The following is a 17,709-nucleotide window of genomic DNA, read 5'->3' as shown; positions in this document are numbered from 1 at the left end:
ATAAAACTGCAAAGCTAAGCTTTTTTAAAATAAATATAAAAAATTGCATCTGTTCTAGCACCTTACAATGAAGCTCTATAAATTCTCATGTCCCTATCCAATTATAAAAAGTCTTATGACTTAAACACCCACTTTGAAGCAGCAAAGGTTTCCATTTAAGAAAACATGCCTTCTGCATTTATGAGGCATTCTTGTGACAACGGGAGGAAACTAGAAAGTTTACTTAGACCATGAAGAGAGACACATGGTAAGTGGCAGCATTGTGAAAAGAGCATGTGAGTTTTATTCTACTTTGTACATGTAACAATATATCCGAAGAGCAAATTGACGCACCACAAACCCATTATCAACATTGTTTTAAATGCATGATGAGCCGCACTGGCTGATGATATAGTAATAAGGGAACTTGGCACAAAGTTATTGAGTGAGCAAATCACTGATTGTGAAGCTAATCAATCTGTAAATGCATACAGACTTATGATAAAGCAGGTCTGTGTCTCCAAACAAATGGCCAGTTTTTAATCAATAATCTGTTCGGCTGTATCAGTCTCTGTGGGCATGCTCGCAAAACGGGGGGGGAGACATGTTGCGGTGGGATGGGGGGGGGGGGGGGGGGGGCATTTGATGAGATAGTTGGGGCGAGACGGACCTGCATGTGAGGGTGCGATCATTCTCAATTGCGTCCATTGAGCCGTATAAGTATTGGCTGGCACAGGGGATCAGGAAGGAAGACGGAAAACAATGATGGAGGTGTTAAGGAGAGAAGAAGGCAGGAGGCCATAAAAGCTGGAGCAGGAGTGAGTGAGTGAGTGAGAGTGTGAGAGAGAGAGAGAGAGAGAGAGAGAGAGAGAGAGAGAGAGAGAGAGAGAGAGAGAGAGAGAGAGAGAGTGAGTGTGCAAGCTTGCTGGTGAGAAAAGGCAGGCAGCTGGGAGGACAGCCCTGGAAGAGTCTTTAGCCAACTCTCGGGTTGGATAGAATGGTTCGCTCCTGCTCAGCATTTCAGAGGAGCAGGAGTGACCAGTATTATGGACAGCTCTCCGTGGAAGGCAGCGGTGGTCAAGGAGGCTTGGGAGGGAGAGCGCCAGCTTGGCCAATGTGGACCCAAGTTTCGGGCCAGCAAGGGAGCCTGTATATAGCCAGGGGACGGAAGGCTGACGGGCGACTCCCCTGTTGCAAGGTCCGTATGGGATAAACAGGGGAGTTGCCAGTTAAAACGGAGAGGGCACTTTATTTTCTATAAGGACAATTTCCAGCCAGTATTTTAACCTTGTTTTACAGGATTTATTAGGGATTTTAACCTAAACTTGTCACTTGTTTTTTTAAGGATTATTTATTTATGGACTGTTTTTTCTACACTGCACTTTATTGGGGAACATTTGTTTTGATTTTTTATTAATAAAAGCATGGGACACTTTTACACCATTCCCTTGCTACAAGTACGATTTATCCTTATTTGCCAGCTCATTCAATTACGTTATCGACGGTGACGGGTTCAAGAGGCTCCCAAATCTGAAAGATGGAGCATGGAGCAGTACCCGCACAGTCACAAGACTCCATGCACAACCGGCTTCTGAAAGACAGAAATGACAGCCCACTCTGCCTATGTTAAAACATCTTTATGCTGAGCTTACCAAAACTTCAACATGATTAAACTTACTTGAATTGACATTGCTAAACTGGCCCTACAGTGTGTGTGGGGATTCGCTTTGCGATAGACTGGCACCTTTTCTGTGGATTGTTTCTACCTTTTGTCCAATGCTTGCTGGGAGAGGGTCAGGCTGGACCAGCACCCTGTCCTGGATAAGTGGATTAGGAAGATGGATGGATGTATGTAGGGCGTGAATTGGAACAGTATGCACCAATATGCCATACCGACTTTATCCCGTTCAAACACTGGATGATTGCATATAATGTCTGATCAGTTCTCCTCACTTCATTGCCTGCCATGTGACCTCAATTTTCTCTCACTGAAGCACACATCTGCTTTATCAATCTAGCCTGGGCAGGCAATATCTTCCCTATAATGAAAGAATATACAGTGCATCCGGAAAGCATTCACAGCACATCACTTTTTCCACATTTTGTTATGTTACAGCCTTATTCCAAAATGGATTCATTTTTTCCCTCAGAATTCTACACACAACACCCCATAATGACAACGTGAAAAAAGTTTACTTGAGGTTTTTGCAAATTTATTAAAAATAAAAAAACTGAGAAAGCACATGTACATAAGTATTCACAGCCTTTGCCATGAAGCTCAAAATTGAGCTCAGGTGCATCCTGTTTCCCCTGATCATCCTTGAGATGTTTCTTCAGCTTAATTGGAGTCCACCTGTGGTAAATTCAGTTGATTGGACATGATTTGGAAAGGCACACACCTGTCTATATAAGGTCCCACAGTTGACAGTTCATGTCAGAGCACAAACCAAGCATGAAGTCAAAGGAATTGTCTGTAGACCTCCGAGACAGGATTGTCTCGAGGCACAAATCTGGGGAAGGTTACAGAAAAATTTCTGCTGCTTTGAAGGTCCCAATGAGCACAGAGGCCTCCATCATCCGTAAGTGGAAGAAGTTCGAAACCACCAGGACTCTTCCTAGAGCTGGCCGGTCATCTAAACTGAGCGATCGGAGGAGAAGGGCCTTAGTCAGGGAGGTGACCAAGAACCCAATGGTCACTCTGTCAGGGATCCAGAGGTCCTCTGTGGAGAGAGGAGAACCTTCCAGAAGGACAACCATCTCTGCAGCAATCCACCAATCAGGCCTGTATGGTAGAGTGGCCAGACGGAAGCCACTCCTTAGTAAAAGGCACATGGCAGCCCGCCTGGAGTTTCCCAAAAGGCACCTGAAGGACTCTCAGACCATGAGAAAGAAAATTCTCTGGTCTGATGAGACAAAGATTGAACTCTTTGGTGTGAATGCCAGGCGTCACGTTTGGAGGAAACCAGGCACCGCTCATCACCAGGTGGCAGCATCATGCTGTGGGGATGTTTTTCAGCGGCAGGTACTGGGAGACTAGTCAGGATAAAGGGAAAGATGACTGCAGCAATGTACAGAGACGTCCTGGATGAAAACCTGCTCCTGAGGGCTCTTGACCTCAGACTGGGGCGACGGTTCATCTTTCAGCAGGACAACGACCCTAAGCACACAGCCAAGATATCAAAAGAGTGGCTTCAGGAGAACTCTGTGAATGTCCTTGAGTGGCCCAACCAGAGCCCAGACTTGAATCCGATTGAACATCTCTGGAGAGATCTTAAAATGGCTGTGCACCGACGCTTCCCATCCAACCTGATGGAGCTTGAGAGGTGCTGCAAAGAGGAATGGGCGAAACTGGCCAAGGAGAGGTGTGCCAAGCTTGTGGCATCATATTCAACAAGACTTGAGGCTGTAATTGCTGCCAAAGGTGCATCGACAAAGTATTGAGCAAAGGCTGTGAATACTTATATACATGGGATTTCTCAGTTTTTTTATTTTTAATAAATTTGCAAAAACCTCAAGTAAACTTTTTTAACGTTGTCATTATGGGGTGTTGTGTGTAGAATTCTGAGGAAAAAAATGAATTTAATTCATTTTGGAATAAGGCTGTAACATAACAAAATGTGGAAAAAGTGATGCGCTGTGAATACTTTCCGGATACACTGTATGCAATCATAAATGTGATTATTTTACATTATTATGTCTAGCTGTCTATAGAGCAGAGTCATTAAGGATAATGCAGAGTGAAATAAACAGGGAAGTTGGCGAAGATGAGAGGCTCACAGACAGCCTTCTTTTAAAATGGCAGAATCTCACAACAATGGCTTGCTTTTTGCCCTTTTCATTCGATAAATGACATAGATACCTTGTTTTGCAACACGCATGAAATCTCAACACACAATCAATACTTGATAACATTTTTGACTTGTAAAACTACAAGAAAAAAATACTTTTAAAATGGTCTAAAAAAAAACATCTTTTGAACACAGTTTTATGTGACACATTAATATATCCTATGATCACTTGAAAAATACCAGACTTATTTGTTTAAGTGTTTCAAGTATAAGGTTCACAAACTAACATGTTTACATCCAAACTGGGCAACTCATAGGAAACTTTTTAAAATTTGAACAGTGTCATTCATATTGTATCATGCAATGCTCAAATTCATAACCATAATGTATTTAGGCATCAGTCCGAGTATTATTTTTTGATCAATAGCTGAAAAGACTTACATGTTATTCTATTTTATGACAATTAAATAATAATAATATGCCAAAATACACCATTCATTGCATCTATTTCATACTCAAAGGCATAGTTACTTAATCCGTAGATATTCCACTCTCCTTTGTGCTTTTTGAGATCTTGATAGATTATATTGGTGATTGGTTCTTGGAGCTGCCTAAATATCACAAGTACACACATAATCACGGATTGCCTAAGCCTGTCTTGAGTTAACAAGAAACAAGGCTTATTCAAGTAAGGCTTACTCAGCTGTGTCTTGATTTCATAAGTGCTCTCTGTGGAATGCCATATTGGTTTAGTTATGAAATAAATGGATAAACTGTTATTGTTGCTCCAAGCTATAAGCTAAAATGATAACATTTAGTGGAATCCCCAGATTGCACCTAATTAGCTATCTGCATTTCACTGTTAAACTACACTAAGTTTATAGTAAATGATTTAAAGGTTAAACTATTACTGGCAAAACAGCTCATTCTATCTGGTGCCTGTAAGTGCATCCGATTTCCTAGGTCCTATTTACAAATAAAGGTATTAGCATCCTGCCCTTCACAGTTCATTGCAATCTGACACCTGTTTCACCCAGGAAGATTCTGTCACTTTCTGCCAGTGCTCCTTGAACTTTCTGTCACTTTAGTACCTGGCTTTTAGAGAAACCAATAAAACGAAAAATATCAGTTTACTTGTGCAACTTCATTGACTAGTATACATTTCTCCTTTAAAGGAAAGATCCTGCCAGGCCCTTCAATTTGTGGATTAGATATCTGGTCCGTTGGCTCTCATTAACTCTTTACCAACCAAAAAAAACAGGTTATAAAAGAAATACCCAGAATAACAATGTGTAAAGTAAAACAACTTGATAAGCTTTTCTCAGTTTCTTCTGGAAGGAAGAAACTAAAACCAATGCTTCTACAGACAACAAAACATACATGAAAAGATATATAATGGTAATGTTGATGCCAAAAACTTAACATTCAATCAATACCGACCCACAACCTGACTCCCACTTTCAGGTACATGGGCCCCCAAATCACATGTGCTCACCCTGGCTGGCGGAGCGTATGGAGGTTGGGCAAGTGAAGGGATCCCTAGTTTGGTTTGTACCACACTGGCAGAGACGATCTGTGCCGATGACAGAGCAGCCATGTTCTGGAGGGCCTTGTCTTTTGAAGCTTGATCCTTAAAAAGAGAAAAGGAATAATGCTTCTATCTTTGCACAAAAGTTCACAATCTGCACCCACCATGTTTCACTAGGAATTTAATTAATGCAGCTAAATAAGTCACTCTGTATGGTTTTAATACTTAGTGTAATTCAGTCCAACTCACTGCAGGATACTGGAAAGAACTGCAGTAACCAATTCTACAATGCAGCTGTCTTCAATGAGGAAAATTGGCTGACGAATACAGAAAATAAATGTGTTTAGGCTGCAACTTAGCAATGCTTGCTTTGACAACTGATTAGATGAGGTGGTGTACTACAGTTGTGTGTGTATGAGTGTGTGTGTGTATCTGTGGTAATGGACAATGTACTTTTATCTGGGGTACAGAATACTTTTGCTTCAGTGAGGATGTGCTTGTACCTGGATTTATTTGACTATCTAGTTTAGCAGGGTCTAGAGGACTGAAGTTCTAGCAAATGTCTCATAGTAAATAACTGCTGTGTGTGTTGTGCTACATCCCTATTGTAAATATCTTGCTCTGCCAAAGGCAAGGCCCACCCACAGTCAGTAATCTAATTTCAAATTTCACATTTGAAATGTGAATTCAACTTAACATTAACGGAATATGTATTACTTTTACTTTACTTTTTAGTATTTAGCAGCACCAGCCACCTGCAGACAAAGCAAAGAAAAGACAATGCCATAGACAAGAGAGTGAATAGCACAGGAAAAAGAAATAGGGGCAAAAGCTGCAGACAGAGAAGTGAGGGGCTATAGTCTTGTAAAGCTTCATTTGTGCTCGGGCTTCGATTCTCAAAGGTTTTTAAGAAAAGTAAAGGTTAAAACCTTAGCATCTACCTACAATTTGTGACACTTATCTCTTATTGACAGCATTAAGGTTTCAGTATTAATCAGCATAAATGCCCTTTTAGGCCGTACAAGAGTCTCCTGTCCACAACTAATACTTATTAGGCTCCACTACGCAGTCCACAGGTGCAATGTTCATAGTAAGTACTGTACTTTACACATGTAAAGAATTTTGAGAATAGCTGCTCACCACTGGCACAGATAATCACTTATAGGCTTATTTAATTCAGAAAATGACAAGAAAAGAAAACTGACTCTGACATCAGGGCCATTTTCCTGCAGCCGCCAAAGGTTTGCTTCATAGCTGCCTAATATAAGATTTTACATATTGAAACTCTCAGCAGCATGCAAACAGAATTGTGATAGGAAGGTGGAAGAGGCACCTATCAAGTGCTGCTCAGCTGCATCTTCTATGATTTTATTCAACAACTGGGCACATTCCTAAAGGTGTCAGACTAAGCACATGGAGGATTTCGAAAAAATACAGCAAGATGGTGAAGCCCATCTAACAAGGAGCATAACCAGCTATTACAATAAATGTAAATTTAATTAGAATTTAATTAGAAACTCAGTCCTTTATAAGACATCACCTGCTGACAATAAAGCTGAATCACCTTTTTGCCACATCACTAAAAGTATCTTTTCCTTGGGGAAAAAACTATTGCAGCAAGAACCAAGTATTTTCACCAGTCAAAGCCCTACGTAATGCAAGAAGCTTTGCAGCAAAGATATGTAAATGTTCTTTATGAAACTGCTCCCATAATCTGGGCCAAAATGAAATGATAAGTACACATCATTCCTGCTAAAGCCAAAAGTAAGACTGAATCTTTATCAATTTTCTAATGACATATTTTAGTATTTCAGTAATCAGCAACCCATATCTATTCTGAAGTTCTTTTCAAAATGTTCAATTTCCAAACAGTATGTTTTTACCAATAAGGTTATATTCTTGCAAGGTTTTGCAGGTATGGTTTTTGTCACACTGTGAAACTTTTAATACTAAAATTTTTTGCTGTTACAAAGTGTGAACAAAATATGCATTCATTCATTATCAATGCAAAGTTATCTAAATTTGAATCAGGAAAAGCCACAGCACGTGACAGAAGTAATAAGTAGAGACAGGACAGGAACTTACCATAAACTAAACGTCAATTACTAGGAAAAAAAGCATATCAAAAACTCAAAGTAGGATAATTTAAAAGTGCCAATCAGTCTAACAAAAAGAAAACTCACGAAGCCACAAACAGAATGTGCATGCTCCTCACCAGGAAAGTGAAATCAGAGATTAAGCACTGGAAGGTGACTTGTATAGTTTTCAACATTTTTATCTCAAAACCATATTCTCAGTTTCTTCAAATGCATCAAGAAGTTCATTTCTACTGCTGAAAAGCCTTCCAAACTTCTAAAACTGCAACAGTCATCAATCCAAAATTCACCTAAAGGATAAAGAGTGCCAAGCCCACTATGCTTCAGATGTTCTGGATTTAATGTAATCTCATATAATTATCCAGTATGGTTTTACATCTCAATATTGTTCAACTAGTAAAAAGTAACAAAACGGGACAATATTTATTCATAAACCACCATACCCAATATTTCAAGCAATGGAGCTGAAGGTTTAAAGCTCTCTCAAGGCTGGAATTTCCCATCACTGGCTGATTTCTGTGGAACCAACTGTCAACTAAACATATAACATTTTTTGCTTTCAATAAACGGTCAAAAGGTCATGACAGTAGAAACAACTTCCAAGAATGAAACATTGAGATTAAAATCATATCTGGTATACAGTTGCAAAAAATGTTTGCAAACTCTTTATGATTGCCTCAAATTCTGCTTTGTTGCTATAAAATGGCTTAGTCTTCAACTAAATCACAATAACAGACAAACACAATCTGCTTAAACCAGTAAAATACAAACAAGTGTACTTCTTCATGTCAATACTGAATACATTATTTAAACATTCACAGTCCAGGCTGGAAACACCTCTGGGCCAATGCCTTCTTCAAAAGCTTAGCAGTTTATGAGATGAAACTGAGGTGTAGTTTAAAAAAAAAAAACAAAACGCTAACAAAGTTGGTTATTTAGAGATTCTGCTCTTCTTAAGAAAGAAGCTTTTATGTGAAACATGTGCTGGTCAAAATAAATATCAAAGACACTTAGAAGAACAATTGTAGAGATGTGTAAACTTGGAAGAAGCTATAAAAGCACTTCTAAAGGCTTTATCATTCACCAACCCCATTAAGATGAATTATACACAAATGGAGGTGAACAGATAAAATTAACATTAAAGATAACAGATAACATTAAAGAAACTGCAGAAATTTCTAAAACACAGACTTTGACAAGTTCATGTGTTCAATATAAGAAGAATACTGAAAAAGCATGGTGTTCATGGTAGGATATCATAAAGAAAATCATTTCTCTCAAAAACTAACACAGTTGCATGTTTAAGTATGTAGAACTCCAGAACTCTGGATGATCAAAAATGAAAGGTGTAAATTCTCCAAACCATTGTGCTACTCTGATCTCCACCTACAGGAAACATTCAGTAGAGGATACTGCTGCTAAAGGAGGTTGTACCAACTAATATATATAAAAGTTCATATACTTTTTCCAGCCTAGATTGTGAATGTTTAAATAATACAGTATATTCCTTACCAATGCAGACCACAATTGTTTTTGAGTTATTAGTTTAAGGAGATTATGACTTAGGTGAAGATCAGGCCAAATTCTTAGGTGTAATCAAAGCTGAAATCCTTGTAATCGCAAAGTGTTCACAGCCATTGAAACTTATACAAAGCTCAAGGACAGGCAAAGTCTAATTGAAAACAATGTTTATTTTGGGGAAAAATAACTGAATGGTTATTTGTTTTGTTCCTGCCTTGTGCCTTTGTTGACTGGGATTGGCTCCAGCAGACCCCCGTGACCCTGTGTTAGGATATAACGGGTTGGAGAATGACTGACTGACTGACTGAATAACTGCATGCTAATGGGGGACGTTATCAGGTTCCTTTTCTCATGGTGGAAAGACTACTGTATTTTCTGGTGCTCTCTCTCTTTTCCTCTCTCTACATAAGAAGAATTCAAATCTGCTGCTTCTACTGTCTCAACAGCTAACTCTGACGGCCAAGAAAAGTGGAATGTAGGAGCCATTCATCTGCAAAATGACTTACCGACAAACACAAGAAATGATAAATGACTCTCTTCCCACAAATTACTATTGTACATCACAGATGGTTCATATAAAAAGGTGTAAGACTTTTGTGAATCGAGCCCTTAAATAGCAAAAGTGGCATTATTAGCAGAATGGAGGCGGGGACAATTTGCAGTAGCATGCTGCAGTAAGGCAGATCTCAGTATAGAGTGCCATATTAAAGAAAGCTTTGCTGGTTTATCTCAGCTAAATGGCAGGCTGTTGGGTAAGCTCTCAGAGATTATTATAGGCAGTGACAGCAGCCTTACTGTCCTGCATGGCATGCCTTATCTATGAGCGATTACTAAGAATGCTTGCTCTTGCTGTCTTGCTTTGCAGCCCTGGAAACCCCCCATAGTCCCACTCCATATTTGCCTAGTGGACCCACGCATGCAAAGTGAGAAATGTCTTTCAGCACTGCTCCATTCCAAGCATGAGCAGCTTTTGGATGCTTGTGGAGAAGTTAGAAGGGCGTTTAATTGCACTGAGGTTGTGCCAATGCAGTTTAAGCAGCTGAGCGAGACATGGATATGTGCGGTAGAAAGGCAAAGAAAACACTTACCAAATTCATGGCCTGGATCAAGAAAAAGAGAAACGGTTAGTGTACTGGACAGAAGAAGAGTGGAATATGAAATCCATCCCACTGGATGCCACATCATAGATGAGGCGTGAATGAAATGTGCAGGGCAGCCCCCTTCCACTGGCACACCTGAGAAAAGCCCTTGTTGTGGTAGCTCAGTCAATTACAGGAATTTATTTATTTATTTTTTTTCTTTTTTTAACTCACAATAGCTGCCTGCTTCAAGTCACATATGATGTGGCATGGTGTAGCAGGGCCTCATAACTATAAGTTGTTCTTCCTGCAGGTTGCAGTTCTGAATTTATTTATGCAATGGCTTACTAAGCTGTGAAAGTAGCTGCTTGTACTCCCTTGCCAAGTAATCCCCCCTGTAAAACTGTATGTCATGAAGCATGGGCCTGTCTAGGGAAGACAGTGCAAAGCAGGCCTTTTGCTGTTGCCAGATAATGGCTTTGAGGTATTAATAAAAAAAAAAAAAAGTGTGTTTCTTTGTTTGGCTCAGGTCTGCCACTGGAGAAGTGCCACTCAAGCACTGCAACTGCTCTGTATTTACATTGTGCAGGTGGCACTATCCAAAACCACCCTATTCCTAATTTTGTTTTGTTCTGACAAGATGGGATTGGTAGAGATACTGATTTTTGGACACAACACAATGTAAACGCAGTGCATGTGGACCTTTTCCTTACAATCAACATAATGTTTCATTTAGCATTTTGTTTACTCAGTCTAAAAGACAGGACTCTCAGCCTGTGAAACTGGTGACTGAAACATATGGGTATAATTTAAAAAGCAGATAAGAGCGGATAACATGAAAAAATAGTCAAAAATATAAAGAAAGAGTAAGATGAAAAGGGCATTTCAGACTGGCACAAATGCTCCATGAGTTAGAATTAGTGTGTGAGACTACATTAAATTCTAAAATTGTACTTTCTACACAATGCATGCCGGATTGTCAAATGTGCCAAAATGTCTTGCTTGCATATGGCTAAAATGCAGATTTATTTGCAAACAAAATACCACAAGCACATTTTTTCTTTCTTACTTTATGTAAACAATAAGCCAAATGATTAGGACCTAACCCTAATGATTACGGACTGTGTCCTTCCCGTGCTGCCATTTTGATCCAAAACTGTGAATTTTAGGGACAGCAATATGTACTTAATAATTCGGTGCCAGCATTCAATGACTCAGTTTCACTGCAGTGAGAATTAAAATCTGCATCATTCATTAGTGGCAATGCAAGTGTTTTTCCTCCCTGTTAGATGGTATATGAAGGACTATATTCCACACTCATATATTGGTGGTTCTGGAATATTTTAAATAACTGGACACCGATTACACACGGTAACCAACAGTATAAAGGACAAGGTGTTTCCTATAATTATATTTAATGGAACCTAATGTTAATCTGTGCTTCTTATTTTACTCTAAAACGTGAGACTTCCTGAAAGTGTCAAGAAAGAGGTCAGAAATTCCAAGACTTGACATGTTCATACATACAGTAACATGACAAGTGGAATGAAATAGCAACAGATGAAAAGTAATTTTACGTATCCAGCAGATATTTCTAGCAAAGTCTAGGCCATGCAGATGGAAAGTTAAAAGTATAATTTGCACAACTGTTAGAAAATCTTTCCTTACAAAGAACTACAGACACTACAGACACATGGAATATATTACCAAGTACTGTAGTGGACAGTAGTACTCTGGGGAACTTCAAAACTTAAACTGATGTTATTTTAAAGAAATTAGGTGAATAGGATTGATGCATTTTTTTGGGTTGAATGCCCTCATCTCATAAAAAATGCTCCAATGTTCTCATGCTGCTCTCTAATGATATTTCACATCGACACATTCTATAATGTAACGGGTTAAGGCACAGGCAAACATTTCATAAACACTATAAGTTTTATTGAAGCAAAATCTACAGGTTATTTTTTGACGATGTTCTCATCAACATAAGTATGCAAAGTCACATCATTTGAACCTTACTCTACAGAGGTATGAAAACAAGGTTGTGCAATTTGTGGAGGAAAACATTAATCTCCCCAAAACATACTGACAACACAATATTACCTGAAAACTGTAAAAATAAATACTTTGCAATCAAGACTGTTCATCAGACAAAAATATCTCCGATATCTTGTGGATACAAAAATTTGAACAACAGTATGCAATAATACTTTGCAGAAAAAGTCTGATTGTAAGAGAATGAATCAATCAATATTAGGCAAAGAGATGAAGAAACAATACACACATCAGCATAAAGAAGGAAACCAAATACATACAAGATGCAGTCTAACAAATTATTTCCCCAAGTGATTCCCAACTTCAAAGTCGACGGGCATTTATCTAGTAGCATGTCAGTGTTTACGCTTTTGTGTATAAAACACAAATGTGATGCTTAGACTTCTTTTTCTGGATTAGTACAGCACATTCAATACTCCTAGGCATTTTCTTTCATTAACAGAAACAACCAGCACTGGCTGCTAAAATTAACATTGTGGAGCTTGTTATTTAGTGTAAATGTTATTATACCGTACAGTGCAGAAGAGTGACAAGAATGTCCAAGAAAATATACTGCTATATTACACCAAACTTACTAAATAGTTCCATTGAAAAGATCACCAAGGTTGTAGGTTTTACTTTTTGTGTGTACCCATCCCATTTCAGTCACCAGTTTGAATGGACAGAGCAAAAAATCATCAACAACCCACCAGAGAAAAAGAAGGAAAGTTAAGGGCAGAACGCAGAAAAGAGTTGGCAATGAAGCACCAGAATGTTAGCAATGAAAACAGCTGCAGCGTGCTCAAATAAAGCAAAAGCAAACACACCCTCTAACCTCGCTCAACCCTCCTATTTGTTTCTGTGCTGCCTGTAAATTCTGAACAAATTCACATCACTGGCAACTATAAACCTGAAGAATGGCAGACTGCAACAATTAATGCTTCTGTAACAGAGTATTCCTTTCCTGTTCACTAACAGATAATGCCAAATTCTAAGATCAAAAAACTGTTCCAAAAAGTAAAAATTCCAAAGAAATTATGTATACTACATATACATAATGTACTATTTATCCTGAATTCTGCAAGTCTTTTTCCTTCAGTAAAAAGAGCAAACAGAGACAACGAAAAACAAAATATCTCTAGAAGCTTACCACTTTTTGTGCTCAAATTCTGCAAATGTTTATGTATATATGTACTGTAATACAAAATGATGCAAGTAGAAAATACAATTTTTAAGTGGATAAATCATAGAATAGTTCAAAGCTACACAGGTTCTCTTGTATGTCTTGATCAGACAATAATGGAGAAGCTGCTACAGGTATGCAGATGCCACTCCAAGTACAACAAAAATTAAGCTTAACATTCTAAATTGTGATCTACCATAGTTACATGTTTCTGCTGCTACAGCAAAAAAAAAAGCTGTCTTCAACAAATTCTATTGGATGGGATAGATTTGCTGCTAATACTGTGCAAGCCCCACCTCCTCCCATTTCCCACCATCCAGCCCTGCAGAGAAGCGCATACCTTCAGCTTTGACTGTATCTCGCGAGATTTTCTCCGGGCAAGAACCTGCAAATGGCTAGAAACCTGCAGAAAGAACAGCAGAAGGGAAGAAAAAGAAGAGAGGAAAAAAAAGAAAAGCCGTAACCAAGGAGGAAGAAGACGCCCAAACAAGAGGCCTCTGTTTCCAGAGGCAGCACCTACCTTGATTCCAGCCTGGTATTCCCGTACTTTCTTCCGTGCTAACACCTGTATGTGACTAGATACCTAAAGGGTGCGAAACAGTTTTAAAGAAACACTCTCACACAGGAAAACACAGTGCTTCCAGTACCAGTTCCTACGATAGAAAAAATTACCACTAATTCAAAATTTCAAAAGACTTGAAAGGTTCAAAATAAGAAGTTATTTATTTGTAAACAAATTAAGAAGTAGATGTTTATTCTTATTGAATTATCTAAAATTTTACACATTTCATATGACACAAGTTCAAGATACCATTAAATATGGCAAAGCTGTGTTAAAGTCAGTTACTAGGTTTGTGCTGTTATGTCTTGAGTGAAAACTAAAACAGACTAAGACAGTAGTCTTGTTGCAAGAAGGGGATTTTTAGGAAGGCAAAAGAAAGAAGGTATTGCAGTAATCAGCCATTCAGAAAAGAGACTCTAACCTGTGTTCATGTATAACTGGAAAGAACAAATCTTTTCTAGTTGTGCATTTAAAAACAATTTCTAAGTATATTAATATCAAAGAGAAAAATATCCCTCCTGAAACTTGTTTGTATATTTGCTGGCAACAGATATCCATCCATGCCATCTCAGTCATACTACATACAGTATGAACTAAAAAGAAATTTAAATACAGAGCTACTCCTGTTAAGAGTACAGTGGAGTGTGAGCTGATAGCAGAAAATTAAAAAACCTTAAAAACTTAGCATGGCCCATCATTTCCATCACCTTCTGGCCAGGTCCCAATACCTTAATTACTGTGTGTAATATGAGGAAACCCCTAAAACAACAAGCAAAAACGAAATACTGCCCATGAGCCACTGTACTTTTGTATTTATACATGTCAATAAATATTGAAAACTCCCCAGTAAGTACCTCAGGTTTTTGTTTTTTTAACATTACTATTACAAAACAGAGATGCACAGATTAGAACTTTTACAGCAACAGTCAACCTATATTTTCTTTGCTTCTCATATGTAATGCTGTCATTCACTGGGGATGGTAAACTTCAATATTTTATGCAAAGGTGTCCCACTTCACATTTGAAATTGTACTGTATTTAAAATAAAAATACACCTGGGACAGTACATTGGTTCAAGTGGAAAAAAAAACTATTGTCATTTTCTAGAGTAATTCTTTTCTGAATTTCCATGTATGGGATAATACATTGGGCATAAAAATCCTCAAGGTATTTTCACTGTCAGATCTCTACATGCTACTGACACATGTGGGATAACTTAGCATGCATTAGTATTCCTGACTCCCTCCTTTTAAAACTTAAAAAACGCTTACTGTTACCACAAACATGTTTCATTCTTGGCAGCAGCCAAATCACAACTGTGGGATAAGAATTGGCTCTAAAGGCTGAATTAGGTAGGCAGGTTTATGAACATAGTGAGCATTGAGAACAATTATGCATATTACTGACTGTAGTAATAGAAGCGAGTGCAGTAAGGCTGAGAGAGAGGCTCTGCTGCTACATAAAAGGTATCCTTGTAGTTAGAAGCCCCCATTCAGTCACCTAAAGTTGTTCGCTGTTAGTTTCGCTGGCAGAAGGAGCTATTCTGTAATCCAAACGTCCATATGTTTGAGTCACCCCACTGCTGTGTCAGAGAGGACAACTAGAGGAGAGACCAATGTTGTTTTGAAAAAATTCCTCAGCAGACACATTTCACACTGCAATTCTTAACTTACTTACACAGGCAGTTTCACATCAATGGCTCAGGTTAAAGTGTAGTTCCTTTAAGACACCTTTCTATTAACAATTATTCTTTGCTTCTTGAACACTGATCACAGCACATTAATATATTCCCATTTTATTTAAAAAGCAAGTGATATTTACACATATTATATTGCCATAGTTTGCACAATGAATGCTTATTTAAGTACTGTATGTTTAAGTTTCGACCACTAATGACAAATAAATGTAGATATCTTTATTTGGCTTTAGTACAGAAAAAGTCTACCAGCTTTATTAACATTACATATACAACTTCTGTATACTAGTAAATCTTAATTTAACCCTTCTTGTTTTCTTCTTCAATTGCTTGAAAATGTTACACACTCTCATGTTCTGTTTAAACACTAATATTGTTATAAATGTGATATAAGTGCAAATTATCATTAATACTTCTGACTACTGGAACAGCATTAATGCAACTCTATTTTACAGTACTTTTGGACAATTTAAAGACCCTAAAGTGCTTATGTTATTATGTTAGTAATGCAGCCCATTGCTTTACTAAGACAAATCTACAAGGTTTTGGTGTTTGATATCCTACAGTAATGTGACTGGATATAGGCATGTTACTGGGCATAAATTTTACATCATATAATCTATATTAAATCACAAATAAGTGAACAAGTAAACCTGACTAAAAGGTTTATTATGAGGTTTAATTATTTAAAGACAAGATGAAAAACAGATATCGAGTAAAAGTGTATGCTAGAATTTTGTAAGCATGTAAGAAAATCAGATTATGAAGAAGCAATCTATATTATTTACCTTGACTTTGAACAAACTATTGACAAGGTATCCCAGTGAAGACTCATCATCACACCACAAGATGGAAGGTTTCTTAAGGTAGAGTGCAGGTGTGTGTAGACAAGTCAAGAACTCAGGACAAGGATTTTTTTTCAGAATTGAAAGTGTGTTTCTTTAATTTGTGGTGGACGGCCGGGGTCCATGCCCAGCCGGGACACCCTTCGCTATATGTTCAGGGAGCGCAGCCATGGACTTTGCAATACCTCCCCCTGGACGCTAGATGGCCGCCCCCCCCGGGTTGGAACAGTGCCTCGGTTTCCCGCAGGGCTCCATGGGAATTGGAGTTGGGTGCAGCCCTGTTGGGTCCGCAGGTGCCGCCAGGGGGTGCTGCAGCTGGGACTCCTGGGCCCTTATGGGCAGTGTATTCACCACACCCAGAAGTGCAGCCGGAACTCGGCAGTCAACCACCTGGAGTACTTCTGGGTGAACTATAAAAGGGGCCAGTAGCCACCACTCAAGAGGCCAGAGTCGGGAGGAGGAGGACGAAGCTTGATGGAGAGGAATGGTGGTTAAAGGAGAAGAGTGTAGTGTTTTGTGTGGTGTTTTGGGACTGTGTTGTGCCTGTGGGACACGGGAAAGACGTGCCTTACAGGTGAAGAAAAATAAAAGTTTATTTGTTTTTATACGTGCCTCCGGTGTGAGTCTGTGTCGGGTCAGGCACCAATATAGCTCCTTTGTTACAAATTCTATAAATAATTTAGATACCATCTAAAAGGGTTAATTTGTGTACAAGAATAAATTAAGTGATTAGTGGTATTTTTGACTTGGGGGGGAAAAAAAAAACACTGAATTGATCTAGAAAAAATTCAAACATAAGTAGTTATGTGGAAAATGAGGTTCAAATCAAAAATTGTGAATTATTAGGCACAAGTAAAATATTCTATAAAACTGCTCAATGGCAATACAAGTGAGGACAATTTAATGGGGTATTGGATGTATAAATACCTATATAAATTATAAATAAGGAAAAAGTATGCTTAGACTGTATTATGCACTTGTAAGACCAAAGCTACAATACTGTATTATATGAGTAATATAAGCATGCAAAAAGTCATGGGAAGAGCTATTAGATTACATTAGTTCCAGGATGCTGGTATATAAACTGAAGCACTGTAATTTTGGTGGTTTAAAATTGTTAATTTAAAATAATGTCTTCAACAATACCCTTTCACATCTTTTTTAAAACTATGACGTTATGGTGACCCCAAGGATAAATGCATAAAATGTTACTGAACTCTAATTTTTAAAAAGATAAATTATACAGTTATAAGCGTAAAAAAAGAGTAAATTGAGCCCTTGATCAGCATACACAATAATTGAAAGCAATATTAATAAGTTGCATATTGTATTATTTAGGGCTGATCACACTTTAGCATATTCAGTTACTTTACAGTTTTCAAAATGTTCAACCTTTTT

General features: G+C 38.2%; 1 protein-coding gene across 7 annotated transcripts in view; it reads right to left on the bottom strand.

Moving 5' to 3' along the window:
* Positions 1-17,709, bottom strand: part of tead3a (TEA domain family member 3 a) — a 176,058-nt gene that overhangs the window by 25,512 nt on the left and 132,837 nt on the right. For 3 of the 7 annotated variants that reach the window (XM_051924585.1, XM_051924587.1, XM_051924586.1), the window contains exons 4-6: positions 13,729-13,791; positions 13,549-13,611; positions 5,263-5,397 (exon numbers count right to left, since the gene is read on the bottom strand). In XM_051924585.1, the coding sequence (XP_051780545.1) occupies positions 5,263-5,397; positions 13,549-13,611; positions 13,729-13,791 (261 nt within the window). The remainder of the gene's footprint in view (positions 1-5,262; positions 5,398-13,548; positions 13,612-13,728; positions 13,792-17,709) is intronic. The other 4 variants (XM_051924590.1, XM_051924588.1, XM_051924589.1 and 1 more) reach the window with 4 other exon arrangements.

The sequence above is a fragment of the Erpetoichthys calabaricus genome, chromosome 3, assembly GCF_900747795.2.
Source record: "Erpetoichthys calabaricus chromosome 3, fErpCal1.3, whole genome shotgun sequence".
NCBI lineage: Eukaryota > Metazoa > Chordata > Cladistia > Polypteriformes > Polypteridae > Erpetoichthys > Erpetoichthys calabaricus.
The sequence above is the reverse complement of the archived record's forward strand: the minus strand, read 5'-3'. Positions and strand labels throughout refer to the sequence as shown.